Source organism: Hippocampus guttulatus, chromosome 10 (genome assembly GCF_054856545.1).
Source record: "Hippocampus guttulatus isolate MCC_2025c chromosome 10, RoL_Hgut_1.0, whole genome shotgun sequence".
In the NCBI taxonomy this organism is placed as follows: Eukaryota; Metazoa; Chordata; class Actinopteri; order Syngnathiformes; family Syngnathidae; genus Hippocampus; species Hippocampus guttulatus.
In genome coordinates, this window is record NC_141270.1 from 6,351,349 (window position 1) to 6,368,180 (window position 16,832).

Consider the following 16,832-nt stretch of genomic DNA (forward strand, 5'->3'; position numbering starts at 1 on the left):
AGCACCATTGTAAATATAGACACTTTATTTTTTTTATGTCAAAGCTGGAGTAAACTATTCTTCCAAGGTTTAAGTTCCTATAACTCCTTATGTGCCCCCCCCAAAAAAAAACTCTTCTCCTTCCCAGCTGCTTCCCCTCCTCAGCAGGAACATGTGATAGCCATCGAGAGGCCATTCAAGCTCAGGATGTCTCTGCAAAAAGCATGTGGGCGATAATGACGGAGTGAGGAGGCTCTGGAGGGAGAAAAGAGAAGAGAAAAAAAGCCAGGGTCCCGCAGGGCTTTTGGGGGGCCTGCTCCAGCTTGGAGGATGCAAAAAAAAAAAAAAATAGTCACAGCGGCACACATGTGCAAACATTTAAGATAGCTGCGCTCAGAACAGGGTCAATGTGGCCCCTCTGCGAGTGCTTTGTTTCTCCGCCACGGTGCTGCATGTCCAAAGATAGGCAGTGACTTAAAATACACTTTAAAATCAGCAAGACAAGACTGAAGTCTGCTTTCAGGCCTTCTCTGTTGGCCAAAACACAAGCAGAAGGACTGATCTGAATTTACTACCCAAATTCAAATCCAGAAATGAATGACCATATTTGGACATAGGAGGTTTCCACAGCAATGACGCCATTATACTTGGACACACACGCCAGAAGGAGCCGCAAAATGTATTGAAGCACAAGCTCGTGATGCACAGGCTGTTTAATTCTTGACAATATATTTAATTAAGCTATTACTGTATGTGTTTCTATAGTACAATTTTGTAGATATTGTTAAATCTCGTTAAACGTTTTACAAATTATTTTGTTGGGTTTTAATGGGGGCTGGAATGGAATGGATTATACCACTTCCATTTATTTTAGTGGGCAATGGATGATTTGAGATGCGGTGTTTTGTTTTTTGATATCCCTGTAAAAAAAATGATCATTACAAATCCTCAAATACTTTGAGGGCTGTCATTCCTCTTGGTCAATTGCTGCCCCCTCCATCGGTGTCTTATTTTCATAAGCAGGTGTGTGATAAAAAGCCCAATTTGGTTTACACCCTTGTCTATTATTACGTCCGACTCCCCAGCAAGATATGACCATTTTAAAAGATAATCGCTAATCTAAATGGAGACGGGACTATATGTTTTACAGGAGTTTCAGCGGTTTAAACAGGCACAAAGTTATTTTGCCATCTGACAAGGTGGATGTGGCATTCTTACAAAGGTTGTGACATTATGCGCAAAAGGTGACGAGAACGCCACTGGGTAAAATTTGTGTCTGTCTTCAACGAGTGAGTAGTTTTATTCTAGTTGTAAAAATCCAATTCTAATGTAGTTGGGATGTTGTCTTGAACATAAATAAAAACAGAATACAATGATTTGCAAATCATGTTCAACCGATATTTAATTGAAGATGGACTTGTAAACTGTTTTTTCACTATATAGCGGTCAACAACAGCTCCAATTGTAGTTAGTTAGAATGTTGAATTGTTTGCCATACATTTAAGTTTATGATGGCTTACTTTACGTTGTCAATGTTAAACATGAGGGGGGGAAAAGCCATTTTAAATTAGAACAACGTATAAATCAACCAGCATGAAAATGAAACGACACAATTGGCAATTAGTGGACCTACCTGTTACTGTAGAAAGAGAAAATAAATAAATAAAAATACACACATACAAACATACCTAAAAGAAAATACTGTCTCGCCATTTTGATGAGGTTTCAATGTCTAAAAAAAAAGGGCCATTGACACCGTTTGAGCTCAAACGTACTTACAGAGGAGTGTTCTGTGTGTCTTCAGGTAAATCTGACGTCCTTTCTCCTTCAGAGGTCTTTATTCCGCAGTTTGACATCCACTGAATGACTCTGAGATATTTTAACTGGATTTGTTGTGGAATACGTAGCTAGTTAAATAAACTGTCAAGGGGTAAACTATTTGTGCACACCCTCAGCAGCTCCTCTTGTTTTATGTTGTCTTGAGAGGGAAGAAATTTCATCTGTGCTGCAGCACATTTGACAATAAAGGTGTAATCAATCCAATCCAATTATACAAGCGAACTCCATTTGTTGGCGCGGGCTTTTCGAATCAGGGAAGTCATCTGACCCTTTTCGACCAATAACGTTCGATCAGTAAAATGGCGTCATACCACAAACTTAAATTGGGATAAATAAATGCCAAATGTCATTTAAATGTTAACCTTCATGAAGATGACTGATCACTATCATCGTTACCATCAGTCTTTGGGGCATTAAAAAAAAAAAACTTGCTGAAACAATTTTTTTCCTCACAATCACGTTCATGACGTCACTAGTGTTTGTATAGCTTTCGTGGAAGCGTGAAATGAACCATTTTTTGGCCCAACTATTACATCATTACCTTATGTTAATCGTGTGTTCTTCGTAGTGTTGGCCTCTTTAGAATAAATGAATAAATAAATATGCACGGTGCAGTCTTTTTTTTAACGGGTTACGTTCACTACACCGTCGTCACTTCAGTGAAAGTCTTTAATGTAAACATTTTCAGATTTGAAATAACATTAGCCAACATGTATTTTTTGTGCTTGAATGGAGTTTTTCAAACCCTGCTTTATAAACAACAAAACAAGTCTTGTATTTTTCTCCTTGAAGACAAGCATTTGTTTCATTAATAAACAAACAAAAAAAGATACAAACATTGAAGACAAGCAAGTATTGAGTCACTTGTTCCTGAGGTTCATGGAGCGTGTCATGAGCTTTAGCAACGCATGTAACTTGTCCGTGAAATTGTAGGGTTTAAAAAAAAAAAAAATCTTTTAAAGAAGTGTTTCTTCTCTTCCTGCTCTGGTTGAAGTTGAGTGAGGAACACTTACCAGCTTGTTTGAAACACCAATGACTTTGTGTTCCAGATGATGGGGGGAAAAAAAAGATGCCATCGCAGAATGAAAATAGCTGACAAGTCACTCCAGTGCCAAATGACCTTCCTCGCTTCCTGTCTGTGAGGATAGGGAAACTTCAAACGGGAGGTAAGAGGTCATGGCCGCCGGGGAAGTGGCGGCGGGAGTGGAGGGATTAAAATGGAACCAAGGCCGGAGAGGGCTTTATTTTTTTATTTTGTCACAGACAAGGAAAAGACACCCTCTTCCTCTGCTGGCGCCACTCTTCCAGTTCTTCCTCCACCCATTTACTTTCAATATCTAGCAAGCAATAGATGGATATATACACAGGTACATACATAGACGGATGATAGGATCGATGGATAAGGGATGGCCAGAACAATCGATAAGCGATAGATGTAGAAATGGATTATGGATGAAGCGATACAAGGGGTAGATGCATGGAGGATGAATGGATCAATAGAAGTAAATAATGGGTGAACAATGAAACGACAGAGGGGATGGATGGCCAAAATGACTGAAGGATAGATGGAGCAATAGAGGGGATAGATGGATGATGGATGAACGGAATGATAGATGAGCTAGATGGATAAAGCTTGGATGGAATCTTAGGTGGACAATGGACAACAGGCCTTATAATAGCTGGATGAACGATAGCTGGATAAATGGTGGATGAAACGCTGGACGAGCTCAACGGACAAAGGATGCATGACCCGATGGATGGATGGACAAATGACAGAGTAAACAAAAGATGGGGTAGAGGAATGATTATATGAATGATAAAGGATGGAAGTGACGCCAGAAGGAATAGATGGATGGATGAAACGAGTGATGGGTAAAATGACGACTCGAAGGATGGATGGAAGAATGAACTGAGATATGGATGGGTAGAATGATAGATGGACAGAACAAATCAGGGGACAGATGGGATGAAAGTGAATGAGTGGATGAAGGATGGATGGAACATGATGTAGTGAGTGGTGGGTGGATGAAAGATGTTATTGATGGGTGGTTGAAATGACAGATGGAGGGATGGAATAATGGAGGGAACACAAAAGATGGATAATGAAAGGGTGGTACAATGGATGGGTGGTGGCGCATGGATGAATTGGAAGAGAGGAATGATTGGCAGATGGAACTACGGATAGTCAAACGTAAGAGGACTAATAATAATCAAGCCAGGCATCCTTATAAATCACTTTTCTTTATTTAAATCAGCGTTAGGCAGTTATGCTATGAACAACAACAGTGTCCAAACAAAATGGTGGCGACAAAAGAAAAGAAAAAAAAAATTAAGAGCATAGACGTACAATCAAACATGAACTGCACTTGGCACTGGATAAGACATCCACGGAAAAGAAGGAAAAGAAAATATACAATCCAAAAATCATTATAAAAAAAAAATAACATGGTCAAGTGCCTCTAGGTCACGCCAGGGGACTCGAAGAAAGAAAGAAAAAAAAAGACAGCCTTTTCCATTTAAACCTTCAATGTTTGGAGGAAATATACAACACCAGGCCTTTTTGATCAACACTAAGGCATATTTAACACCCCCTCACGCTGAAAAGTACCATCACACAAAATAAGTCAAAGCAAGCTTCTTTGTTGTCTTTCATTATGTGTGTGAGCTCCTTTAAGACAGAGTTTCCCGAAACGCAACTTTTTTCCATTGGGTCGTACATTTTTATCAAGTAACCAGTGCCACACCGTATCGGGATCACTTTTGGGAGTACATTTGCAAACTTGATACTCTGTTTACGGCGCTCCAGACATGCAAAGATTCCAATGACGGAAGAAGGAGCTAGTTAGCCGCCGTTACGCTCAGTCACAACCGTACGTTCCTACAATAGACGACTCCATGTTCTGGTTTGCAAACCACTTCAGGTAATGTAAACCGAGGGCTCGCCATAGCATTTATGTGACTAAGCTGTGCATCCAACAACACCGCAGCTCTGCTTATTGTCCGACTACAACACAATGCCCCGTTTCAATGGCAGAAATAAACAGGACATGTTTCGAGCTGGCCGGCTCACAAAAATGTACAGAGGGTTCTATGTTTACAACTGTACTGATTTAAGATGTTTCAAATGGCAGGTTAATGGATTTGTTAGCACAGCAGGGTAAGAATACGATTATATAATTTTTGGCCTCTCTCGGCTTTGTAAAAAATATTTACCGTAATTACAACTATAATTAGCATTCGCATAACAGAGCAAAAGACTACAGCGCGTTCCTACAAATTCGGGGTTTGTCAAATTTGGTTGGTCGCTACGAGCTCGCTACAGAGTCATTCATAACCTCGAAATGTTGTATATCGGGACTGTCGTTAAATGGTGGAAATCAGTGGCTAAATTAGCGATAAAACTACAAATTACACAATGTCTTCTGTAAATGTTTGGAGATGACGAATGACTGCACATTGAACTACTTGAATACGACGAACTTTGTTGTTGATGTGATATTTATGGTCTCGAAGCGTATTTATACAAATACTGTCTTTCCAACTTGAAAATTGCACTAGCATAGCTTAGCAATAAGTATTACGTTGAATATGGCTGCTCACCACTAGCTTGTTGCGCAGGCGTAACCTCGAAGCCTTGTATGTCGAGAACGTCGTAACTGGGGATCCATTAACATGTACTTATCCTTTTTCTTCTTTTTTTTTTTTAAAGACCACAGTTCCTCAAATTTGATTTGCTTTCTCGACAAGCCCAGACTCTCAGGATGATGTTTTTGTTCACCAAGTCTCGACAAGGACCGGCTTTGAACAAATGACTGACAATGAGTTTAGTTTTCATTTATAATAATAATTAGTAGGAGTCGTAGTATTATTGCTGTTTTTGTTGCTGTTATTCATAAATTATCTATAAAGTTGTGAATTGGCTTTCTCAATATATGAGCGTCCGACACAGGATGTTTCAAAGTTATCAATGGCTGCAGAACTAATGAACTAATCCAATACGACATACTTAGTATTTCATTGTTTTACAATATGGTTGACAAGTGTTTGTCGTCAAGATACTTTTTGGAATGACAACGGGTGCGTTCTGACTTGCGTACAAATTTGGGTTTCATCGCCACCGTTCCGAGGAAGGACACCCAAACTTCAGGGGGAAACACTGCTTTGACAAGAGTTCAACTTCATTAAAACCAAACTTCTGTTATCAGGGTTACACTCCATTTACAATGGTAGTAGTGCACTGCAACAAAGGAGAGGGTTAAAAAAAAAGAAGAAGAAAAAGACGGCAAAAACGCAGTGACAGAAAGTAAAGTCATCCCTCTCCCTGGTAAGAAAAAAAAAAAAAAAAAAAAGAAAGTTGTTTATAAAAAAATGTGATTAGTTGCGGGGAAAAAAATGCTGGGTGGACCCTGATTGTGATATCAAAAAACTTGTAGGCTTCCCTTCAAGATGTCCCCGACTTTCTCGGTAAATTGGCGATGACGTCAACCTTTTTTTTTAACGCTATATGGGAATTGTGCAAAAAAGATGGAACCGTTTGTTAGGAAAGATTAAAGCGGGAAAGGAGAAAGGCGACAGTGGGAAAGAGAAGAAGGATAAATAGATATATTTTTGTGTGTATGTTTTCCTGTGTGTGTGTGTGTGAGGATGTTTTTTTTTGTTTTTTGTTTTTTTTATCTGACGGTGACACCCAGCTTTTGCAGAACGCGCACCCCCTTCTCCTGGTACTCCTCGCGGGTGAGCCAGAAGTTGTCCTTGTCCTTCATGATGTCGGCGAGTACCGCCCCGCCAAGGAAGACCATGTGCTTCCGCCTGGGAGGGTCCTCGATGCGGATCTTGAATTTCTGTTTACAAAAAAAAAAAAAAAAAAGGCCGGAAGTGAACGTTGGACACTTCCTGATTTGCAAGTATCCACGTCAGAGGAGACGGCACAGTTCGAAAACGCCACAAAACTTAAGGGGGATTCAAACCGATCCATCCCTGGATTGTAGCTCAGTTCTCCTGTTTATGCTACTCTAACCACTATGAATTAACGTGCTGACAAAATTCATTGGGGAAATTAAAAAAACGGAAGCATCAAAAGGGACAATTTTTCTACACAGACAAATGTTATTTTGGTTATAGAAAAAAATTGCCGCAATGGTGGCAAGCCAGGAGGTGATTGTCCATAAAAGACAGAGAATGTCCAAAATTGGATTGTTTCACATTTACAAGGAAGATAAAAGTGCGATGCGTAGCACAACAGCACCTCTGTTATTGCCAACACCAAACACACATGACCGGTAACAAACATACACTTACAATGAAAGCGATTTTTGGAGAAAAGGAATGATGTCCTTGTAAAACATTTATACACAATCTTTTATGGCCACAGCTAACACACTCAGGCACCCAACGTGCAGACTGACTAAGATGAGCAAACAACTGGCACACAGATATTCACCGGGCGAGGCATTTCAAGTCACATGCGAAGACGGTGACCCAGGTGAACGGAAATATTAATTCTGCTACCTCACATCCAAATATTGTCTTGTATTGTTGTGTAACAAAGAAAATCAATTTTAATCTGATTATGTTACTAATCGAGGGGATACGTAGAATATGTGATTCTGTAAATACTGGAGACTTGCAACTCTATAAAACACATAGTTGAGATGCTTAGACAACAAATTAGCATATATTTGGACAAAAACGAGACCTCAAGTCAAGGTGTGCTTTTTCTTTGGTATTTAGGCAAGCTTTTTTTTTTTAGGGGAAGTGAGGGTGTTGTTAAAATGATAATTTTATTGTTTTGTCCAATTTGTCAAGTTTTACTCATCATGAAGAGTGTTGAACCTTTTTTTTACTGTTCACCTAAAGGATTTTTGTTTTAAAGGAGTAACCTTCTTGGAAACAGTTGCTTGACAGGATTGTTTAACAGTCATCGACATTGCATTTCATAATGTGTTTTTTCCAAGTGTAACATGAACAGTGGTCAACTGAACTAATTAGATATTACTACTTGGGCTATCAAACAGCGATTTTATCACCAGCTACACACCAATTCCTATACTCATTGGACACAGGGCATCATCTGGTGGCAGGTGAGGGCACTGCACCAGTTCGACATACACAGGGGGCATCACTGTTTGAAAGGTATGCAGGTGTTGTTATATTTAGGGTCTTAATTATAAACACTGTGAATTACAACCATGATTATTTCAATTACTTCCAGTGGGTCTGAGCAAACGTTTGCTGTACTCCGGCTCGTGACTCTAATGGTTATTTTAGCAGAACCACAAGCGAATTTCTCACCGATAGCTTGTCCACATCCCCCTTGAGCACACGCTCCAGGTACAGCTGCTTGAGTTCCCGCTCCAGTCGCGAGGGCAGCCCCGGGTACATGGTGGACCCCCCCGACAGTACAATGTGTTTGTAGAACTCGGGCCTGGTGAGAAAGAATTTTAGTTCAAAATGTTCCGTCGTATCAGATATGGAAGGAAGCGCCGGTCGCGGGCCCGGCCGCTCACCTGGTGTCGATGTCAGCCGCCTGGATGGTGTTGAAGAGCAGCTCGGCCACGCCCACGCCCTCCACGTTGATGAGGTGCGGCTGGAAGAGGGCCTCGGGCGCCTCGAAGCGCTCGCCGCCCACCTTGATCACACGGCCGTCTGGCAGCTGCAGACGCGTGGGAGGGAGGAGGGACATGAAAGGAAACAAAGGGGGGAGCCATTTTAACAGAATTCCAGCAGGAAAAAAAAGCTTCAAGAACTCTACAGGTACTGTTTTCAGTCATGCAAATGTAAAAATTAGCCAGTGTCAATTTGATGTATCAATAAAGATGTATTGTGATACAGTCACGCAAATGCCAAGCCTGGCTTTTGTTACCTTGGCAACCAGAGTTTGAGTGTGGGGATGAAAACTTGGCAACCTCTATCTCAACAATTTTTTTTCAAAGATGTGCCTTGCAACAAATCTGGCAACTTTTTGTGACATTTAGAGAGATTTCAAGCAATCAATCCTCAAATGTATGGCATACGTCACTCAGTTTTGTGTAACAAAGTAAACTACAATTCCCAAACAACCCACGTACACGCTTGAGAACAGACAAGAGCACTCATACAGACGAGAACAGGTACATGAAAACGCATGCGCGCGCATGAGAGAACAGGCAGACGAAAACACACAATGTTGACGCTAAAGCACAACTTGTAGAAGTACATGTGTGTGTGCGTCTCTATAGAAAGGCTTCATTGAGCGAATAGGAAGTCGCCGCTGCTGCTGCTGCAAAGGTGGCTGCCCAGGAAATGATGCCACGGGCCACTCTCACATTGCTCTCCTTGTTTCGAGGGGACCCAAATACACACGAGCGCACTCTTATACTCACACACACTGAGCTCAGAGACACAACACTAGCTGGCCACGGCATGGTTTTGGATTCTGTGGTTCTGGAGGGAGGGAGCGAGGAAGGAAAAAAAAAAAAAAAAAAGACATTGGAAAGAAAAGCAATGCTGGCGGACAAGCACCGCCGCGCCGACCACCAGATGTTTGAATCTCAAGTTTACAGCGGCCCCCGCAACAAAGCCCGTTAATTTAAGAGTACAAGCTTGTTATATAAAGCTGTGCTTCTAAGCAAAGGGGCCACGAGTCATCCAATGGGCAAACACCGGGATACAAATACGCTGCTTGTCAAACTATGAAAGAAAAAAAAAAAACACAGCTGCGTTTATGTTGAACACATCACAAACATTCCTATTTTTTTTTTTGTATATGACCCGGACTATTTCTAATCACATTAAGAACACTCACAAATTGAACTTTAATAAGTTCGAATCAATTGTAAATAAAATGTAACAGTGGGTGGCATTAAGCAGCCGGACTTGTGCATAGGAGTCCACCTATTGAATAATGAATTAATATAAGAAGGAGAACATTCGTTAATAATTCAGGAGGTGTAAAAGTCAACTCAACCACAGGCCGCCACCTGAAGCGGGTGAAAGACTAAGCAGACTTTTACCAGCCGTTAGCTCAGTGGCCTTACGCTTGCTTGGCAATAAACATCAAAATGTTGATTTTTTTTTTTAACATGTTATTCACTTTACTTAATTTTCAGGTTGTGACATTTGTAGTATTTCTATATTCAGTTGCAGTACCTTTTGAGTGAGTTTAGTTCTTATAGTCATGTAATTAAAGACAGTTCAAACCTTTTCGGAACATGCCCCGGAAGTTACATGACATTTTGAAAGCATTAACCTTGAGAAAGGTCTTCTCTTCCTCCTGAATACAAATTCTATAAGAAAAGGTTGATTTTTAGATATTCCTCCTCGAAGAAAGGAGCAATCAGCCTTGTAGACCAAAACATCAAACACCTCCTGAACTGAGAAGAATCTTCTTTCGGACCCGACACATTACCCTCAAAAGTCAATTCCAACCATTCTCGGCTCTAGGGTAAAATTCCTGACCTCTATTCATAACCACGGAAAAAATGAGGGGGAGCCAACGAAATTGAGAATTTGCTTTAACAACTATAGGGACGGACCGTCGCTTCAGTGTCCGTAGCACTGCGCATAATGCCCATGTGAGGGCAGCATAACACACAAACCAGTCAGCCACAACACACAACCAGAAAGACCACCTTGCTTCCACGTCACTTTACCGTGTAGGACTCCACCAAGACGGTGGTCTCCAGCGCCAGCTTCTGCTCTTGCTCTATGTTGTAGCCCACGTAGCACAGCTTCTCCTTCATCATGCGCACCGTCTCAAAGTCGGCCGAGTGGTTGAAGGCGTATCCTCGCAGGAGCAGCAACTGCGGGAAACGATAACAATCGTGAGAAGGGAAACTATTTGCCCAGTTTGGGGGGGATAACACATCAAAATAAATTAATTAAACACAATTTTTAAAAAATTGGTAAAAAGTTACGGTCCTTATTTGTTCATTTGACTGCATTTCTCCATTAAAAAAAATTTGGTTTATTACCACATGTAAAACTTTATATGTTTGCAGTTGAACACTGGTGTGTTGAGAGTGACACCTTGATGAGGTAGCGGGTGATGTCCCGCCCGGCAATGTCCAGACGTCTGGTCAGGTGGGGCAGGCTGAATCCTTCATAGACGGGACAGATGTGCGTCACGCCATCGCCAGAGTCCACCACCACGCCGGTCAGAAGGCCTGTTAAACCACGCACACACAAACAAAACAATGATGTGCTCATTAAAACAAACAGTCTTATTTAACCTCGAGTTTCTTCGGTTCGTACCTTGAGCGTACAGCGTCAGCACGGCTTGAATGGCTATGTAGACTCCTGAAAACTGGTATGTCTCAAACATCACCTGCAGGGGGCGCAAAACAAATGTCAGGCATGTGTGCATATTGACATTGTGGTTTTTTTTTGCAAAACCGCATGCCATTTTTTAACCAGGTAAATCCCCTTTGACAATGCCCGTTAAAGCTCGGCAAAGACTCTCTTGTCACGGGTTCCGTTAATTATCCAAGCTAAACTTTGCTCCTCCCTGGGGCGCCTTGACACCAATTTACGGTGTAGATAAAAATACGCCTACACTCCCCTGTTGAGCCTAAGATAAATCAGCCCAAAACCTTTTCTACCATTTGTGTGACCTCTAACCTCTGCAACTCAATGTAAAGAGAAATTTGGGCGACGAACAGCTACGTCGCAGGGGAAAAAAACAAAACTGAATTGCATGCGTTCGCCTACCTCGATGATTTTCTCCCGGTTCTTGATGGGATTCATGGGGGGCTCAGTGAGCAAGATCTTGCAGTTGCGCGAGTCGATGTTGAGCTTCTCGGGGCCAAATGTATAGTCCCACAAGTGCTTCATGTCGTCCCAGTTGCGCACAATGCCATTCTCCATGGGGTAGTTGACCTCCAGCATGGAGCGGAGCTCACTGGCCTCATCTCCCACCATCAAATCCTGAAAAGGAGAATGGGGAATAGACCCAGATTTAATTTTATAGTCCAAATTCCATTTTAGGACAAATGGGCAAACTGCGAGTATCAGGTTAGAACTCATCTGGAGTCAAACTATGCCATCACGCAACTGTCTGCTTTTGCACTCCACTCTCCAGCATGCACCATCACTCTACATGCACATAATACTTTATTTTTTTGTTTCCGGGATGTTTGTCAGATGTGTGAAGCAATTAAATCTAGTCCAGAAATTTTCTAACCGATGATGGCGGCCATTTTATGAGTTTATCCTTTGCAGTTTTGATTTCTGACATCTCTGCGTGTGGTCTCAAAATAAAAAAAAGTGGTGGACTGTCAAAACAAAATGTAGCAGATGTAGAAAATATCGTAATGTGTCATGTAAAAAATGTGTTCGGGCATTCAAAATATTAGCTATTTACAAAACTGTAGGTGACATTTTAGGGTGATCCGCAACAGTAAGATTTAAAGGGCAATTTAATTTGACCTTCCTTAAACTACTGAATGCAAGGCAAAATTCACAACAGGTGTTTGAACTATGAAAATTCCCAAGGGCATCGACTTCCTATGCCTTTTTGTGACTCTTCCAGTTTCTCTGCATCTCTGTTGAAACCTCCTGATGACACTGACATGGGAACATCAGTGGCCACTTCTCTCTGCAAACATCCTGTTTTATCATCCTCTTTTGTGGCGTTCAGACCTTTTTATTTTTTTAATCCATTCTATTATGACATACCATATTCAGCCAATTTCGTGTTCATCATTAACTGTGTCAAAGGATAATTTTGTTTAACTTTCCAGGAAGCGCTACGGAGTGACTTTAGGGGTTCCATTTTTATTTAACTTTTATGTGCTATACATTTTAATTGCATCATTATTTAACAAGAAAACGATGTTCAAACTGCGAATGTTTCAGTGGCTTAGGACAATATGGAATTGAATTTTTAGAAATAGGCTAAACTCGAGCCAACACTCACTCCAAAATTCAAACAATCCTTTCGCACCGAGTTCATGAGGCCAAAACGACAACTTCAAATGTGAGTAGAAAGAACAAAGGGCAAAGAAAGTGGTCACATCATGACAGGCAGGCAAGATGATGCAAGGGAGCAAATGCCATCCAACACTCACCATCTTGTGGGAATTCTACTTGGGGGGGGGGGGGGGGGCATGGAGGAAGAGGAAGTTTGTGTGTATAAAACAACAAAAGGGAAAAAAAGATTTGTAAACAGCGAGAGGAGCTTGGAAGAAAACTCACAAAACCTGACCTAGTTAACTATTTACAGTTATGTTAAATTTAATACATTTAAAGGGATTTTCAAAATACTTTTTACTTTCAGAAAACTGCACACCGGCGGCCAGCATAACCAAATTTAAACAGGAACAACTACGAAATAACGTGCCAACATAAACTAAGAACTACCACACATTTCAATAAAAGTCCTGACACAAATGTAGCTATTACGCAATATTTTGCACAATTTTATTACCCTTTCCAGAGGTCTAACTATGTCTGTGAAATGCTTTAATCAGCCACTGCCCATCATCCTCTCCCTTTGACCACAGGCCAACTCCCATTTGTGTTTATGGATTCCATTGCCAGGACAACCGGTGCGGAGGTAGGGGGTTGTTAGAAGGTGAGCGACTTCTTCTTGTGGAATGGCAGATATAGAAGAGCTCGCTGGCACACACTAGGACGCAAAAATAGGGGCAGCCTACTTGTCAAAACCAGAATAAAACAAATGTGTGTGAACCCACAGGCCCCCCATATAGACACCATCTGTATGTTCGCTCATGGAGGCAGAACTTCATCACCAAGCTCCGTAATTACATGAATCCATTAGTGAAGCAGTTCTGCACGCGTGGGATAACGCCAAAGACAAATGCGGTTGATGACATCACAATTTGGCAAAAAAAAAAAAAGAGCAGCCAACTCATTTTGAGAAATAGTAAGATAAAAAGATTTGTTTGGATGTTTCGTTTCACACTTGATGGGATGAGACAGACATATTTGTGATGCAAGCAATTAAAAAGTACATTCTTGATAATACGTCACTGGTGAAGTTAAATGCAATAAATATTTTGCACATTTCACGTCTTGCCAATTTTAGTTTTTCAGAATCATCAAGTCACATTCAGTCCCTTTTTTCAGTGATAGTCCATTCAAAAATTTACTCAGAAACTGTACTTTTATTGTGGCTTTTCAGGGTGTAAGGTTGAGAAGAAAAGGGATTCTCTCGTGAATAAAGGTGGTTTCTTTTTTTTTTTTTTTTTTTTTTTTTTTTTTTAATTGGCATGAACGAATAAATAGCAGGTGTTGTGTACCTTGATCTCAATGTTTCCCACTTTGGCCGTGGACCGGATGATGGGCCTGCCCACCAAGGCGGGAAAGATGTGCTCTGGAAAGTTGGAGCCAGCATAGCCACACTTGACAAACTATAAAACAAAAAAAGTTGCAAAAGGAAATTGTGAGGATATTTAAGCACATGACATTTAGCACGACAGCACAACTACTATAATGGAGCCTACCTTCTAAAGTGTCTTTGGATTTTTTTATCCAAACTAATTAATTACCATGATTACTTAAGATAAGAAAACCTTTATTAGTCTCGCAATGGAGAAATCCCAGATCCACAGCAGCAAAGTTATGAAAAGAAGAAGTAGAACAACAAAATATAGGAGCTGCTGGAAAGGCACTTGGGTTTCACCAATTTATTTGTTTTTAATTTTTTGGGGTTTTCAGCGGACATGAATCCGTTTCCAATTAGGAGCATCACAACAAAGACAACCTGTGTCTGCTTCAAAATAATCGATGAGTGTCTCAAACAATAGTGACCCACCACACTAGCTATGCAAGTTTTAATAAATTAATGCTTTAACATAATAGTCATATTCTTCTTGTAACTCTTAAGTATGTTTCCTGTAAAAGAAAGAAACTCAGTAGAATTTACAGAATACATGCACGTTGTGTCGCATGGTCAGGGTGGGACTATCCCTGGCTCAATTTGAGCCAGAAAAAAACCCTGTGATGGTTATATATTTAAAACATATTTTTTTCTAAGAACATCAACATACAAGATGTTTTGACAAAAAAGTGAACGAAAGGGAGGTGGGGTGTGGGTGTAGGCTAAGATTTTCTTTGAAGACCAGGAAAAAAAGGACAACAAAAAACTGAGCATATAAAAAAAAAAACACCATTTACAAAGAGGTGTGTGGACTTTCAAAGCTATATTCTATAGCTTTAAAAGTACATTTTATGAGACTGATTTTGGTATCGTTTTAAGGTTCAGCACTTTCAGAGCCAGTTTCTTCTTTTATGTTATATTTAATGTCATTAAAATAGTGCTCCATGTTAACAGAGAGGAAACAGCATTTGGATTCTTCCATATGTCAAGTTTTTGTCTTTTCCTTCCATTTCCAAACACACCTAAAAATTCGGAGCAGTGAAGATAAAATGACTGACACGTAGACGCTAAAAAGGTGTACAGATGACACATTGAACTACAAACGTCTTTTTAAGGCTTAATGCTCTGTAACATCCTGTTTCAATGCTGACAAGCAACAAGAGGAAGTCTCTTCTGCGAAAGGGTCAACTATATGACATTCCTGCACACCGCAGTAATGCAAACCACATACCATCATGCTAATTGGCCAGCTGCTGACGCTTTAATTCACCAAAACTACAACTAGCCAACATGATTAACGCAAATAAAGCGCTCAAATACGCCTTAAAGCGCAGGTAGGTCTGCTGAGCGTGCACAATACGTGACGATTTAACAAGTCAACCACTTCCTGGTGGTTCTGTCGATACGAAAAAAACAGACTTATGCTTAGTGTGATTACACGCATTTTGAGGGAAAATATTACGTCAGCAGTTTTAACAGTAATAAATCACAATGTGGCTGACGAAAAAAAGGTTACACCTTAATTGACTTGACACGGCCTAAAACAACTATGCAGAAAGCCTGGTGAAAAACCTCAAATGTTCATCACAAATCGGATTGGAGTGTTTTAAAATTGTTTGAATTTGACCCAGGGATATTCAGTTCGAAAAAAGTGGACGTTAAGGTGACGTTAAACCACATCAAAGGTTTCCGTTGCCCATCGGAAAACAGGAGACAGACAGCTGGAAAGCTAGCAGGCTAGGTGGGTAGCTACAGTCGTGCAATTGGTTGTATAACTACACGCTCTCGTTTAATATGATTTTATTTTGACGGCCAACCTTGTGTGACTGAGTACGCGCTAGTGGATTCAGTTTGAGGGGAAATAACAGCGACGTCTCTAAATGCGGTTTCCATGTCACGTCTGGATGAATGAAAATTAGCCCAGCTAGTTAGCCACACGCCCAGTTAGCACTGAGGCTCCACTTCCTGATTCTTTCAAAGCGGTGAAAATGGCGACCGTTCAACTAAACGACAGAACGAGGTTCGAAACTCACCCCGGTGCCGTTGTCACACACCACCACTTTCCGTCCCTGGCTGTCCATTCTGTCGAAAGCCCCGGTCGTCTCAAACCTCCCCGCAACTTTTCTTCAGCAAGCCCGGAAGGAAACCACGCCAGCCCGGACGAAAGGAGGCGGAAGGGACTGGGGCTCATCCGGTGTGTGCGCGTGTGCGCGGATGTGTTTTGTTTGTGTGTTAATTTTGTTTATTAAATCAAAATAATACAAATAAATCTACCCCCCCCCCAAAAAAAAACATCACAAAATGTGGAGATAATGCACACAGTACAGACATTTTCTTGAATTACAATGGGCTGAAAGGATTACATTTGATGTACAGTATTTGAGGCACCATACTGTATTGGCTCCAACTGTCAAGTTTTCGTCATTCCCACATTAAAACAAAATGTGCTTTGGTTGCATTTACTAAACTCTCTCAATTGCATCATACTCACAAAATGTACCTTTTACGCCCGACGTTTTTCTCAGACACAATCCAGCAAGTCTGTTGAAAAGGTTTTTCTTTTATGTTTTTACCAATTCTGTTTTTAAAGCCTCACAAAATGTATACATTTTGAGAATTGCGAATTTAAAGTGGCCATTAAGGGCCGATATATAGTTCAAGTTCAATCATGGTCAGCCTTGGCAGATTTGCCTGC

General features: G+C 40.9%; 1 protein-coding gene across 1 annotated transcript; it reads right to left on the reverse strand.

Annotated features, from left to right (window-relative positions):
* Positions 1-4,040: 4,040 nt before the first annotated feature.
* Positions 4,041-16,309, reverse strand: LOC147199055 (actin-related protein 2-A). Its single transcript, XM_086122495.1, has 9 exons — positions 16,171-16,309; positions 14,058-14,168; positions 11,506-11,721; positions 11,050-11,122; positions 10,825-10,961; positions 10,449-10,598; positions 8,325-8,470; positions 8,110-8,242; positions 4,041-6,659 (listed from the first exon to the last, which is right to left on the reverse strand). Exons 1-9 carry the CDS (start codon positions 16,216-16,218, stop codon positions 6,489-6,491), a joined length of 1,185 nt encoding a protein of 394 aa, XP_085978621.1. The 5' UTR covers positions 16,219-16,309; the 3' UTR covers positions 4,041-6,488.
* Between the last annotated feature and the right edge of the window lie 523 nt (positions 16,310-16,832).

Coding starts and splice junctions, on each gene's coding strand:
- LOC147199055 (XM_086122495.1), bottom strand. CDS start 16,218: ATGGACAGCCAGGGACGGAAAGTGGTGGTGTGTGACAACGGCACCGGG. Junction 10,599..10,824: donor TCACCCGCTACCTCATCAAG/GTGTCACTCTCA, acceptor CGTTTCCCGCAG/TTGCTGCTCCTGCGAGGATA. Junction 8,243..8,324: donor GCGGCTGACATCGACACCAG/GTGAGCGGCCGG, acceptor CTTTCTCACCAG/GCCCGAGTTCTACAAACACA.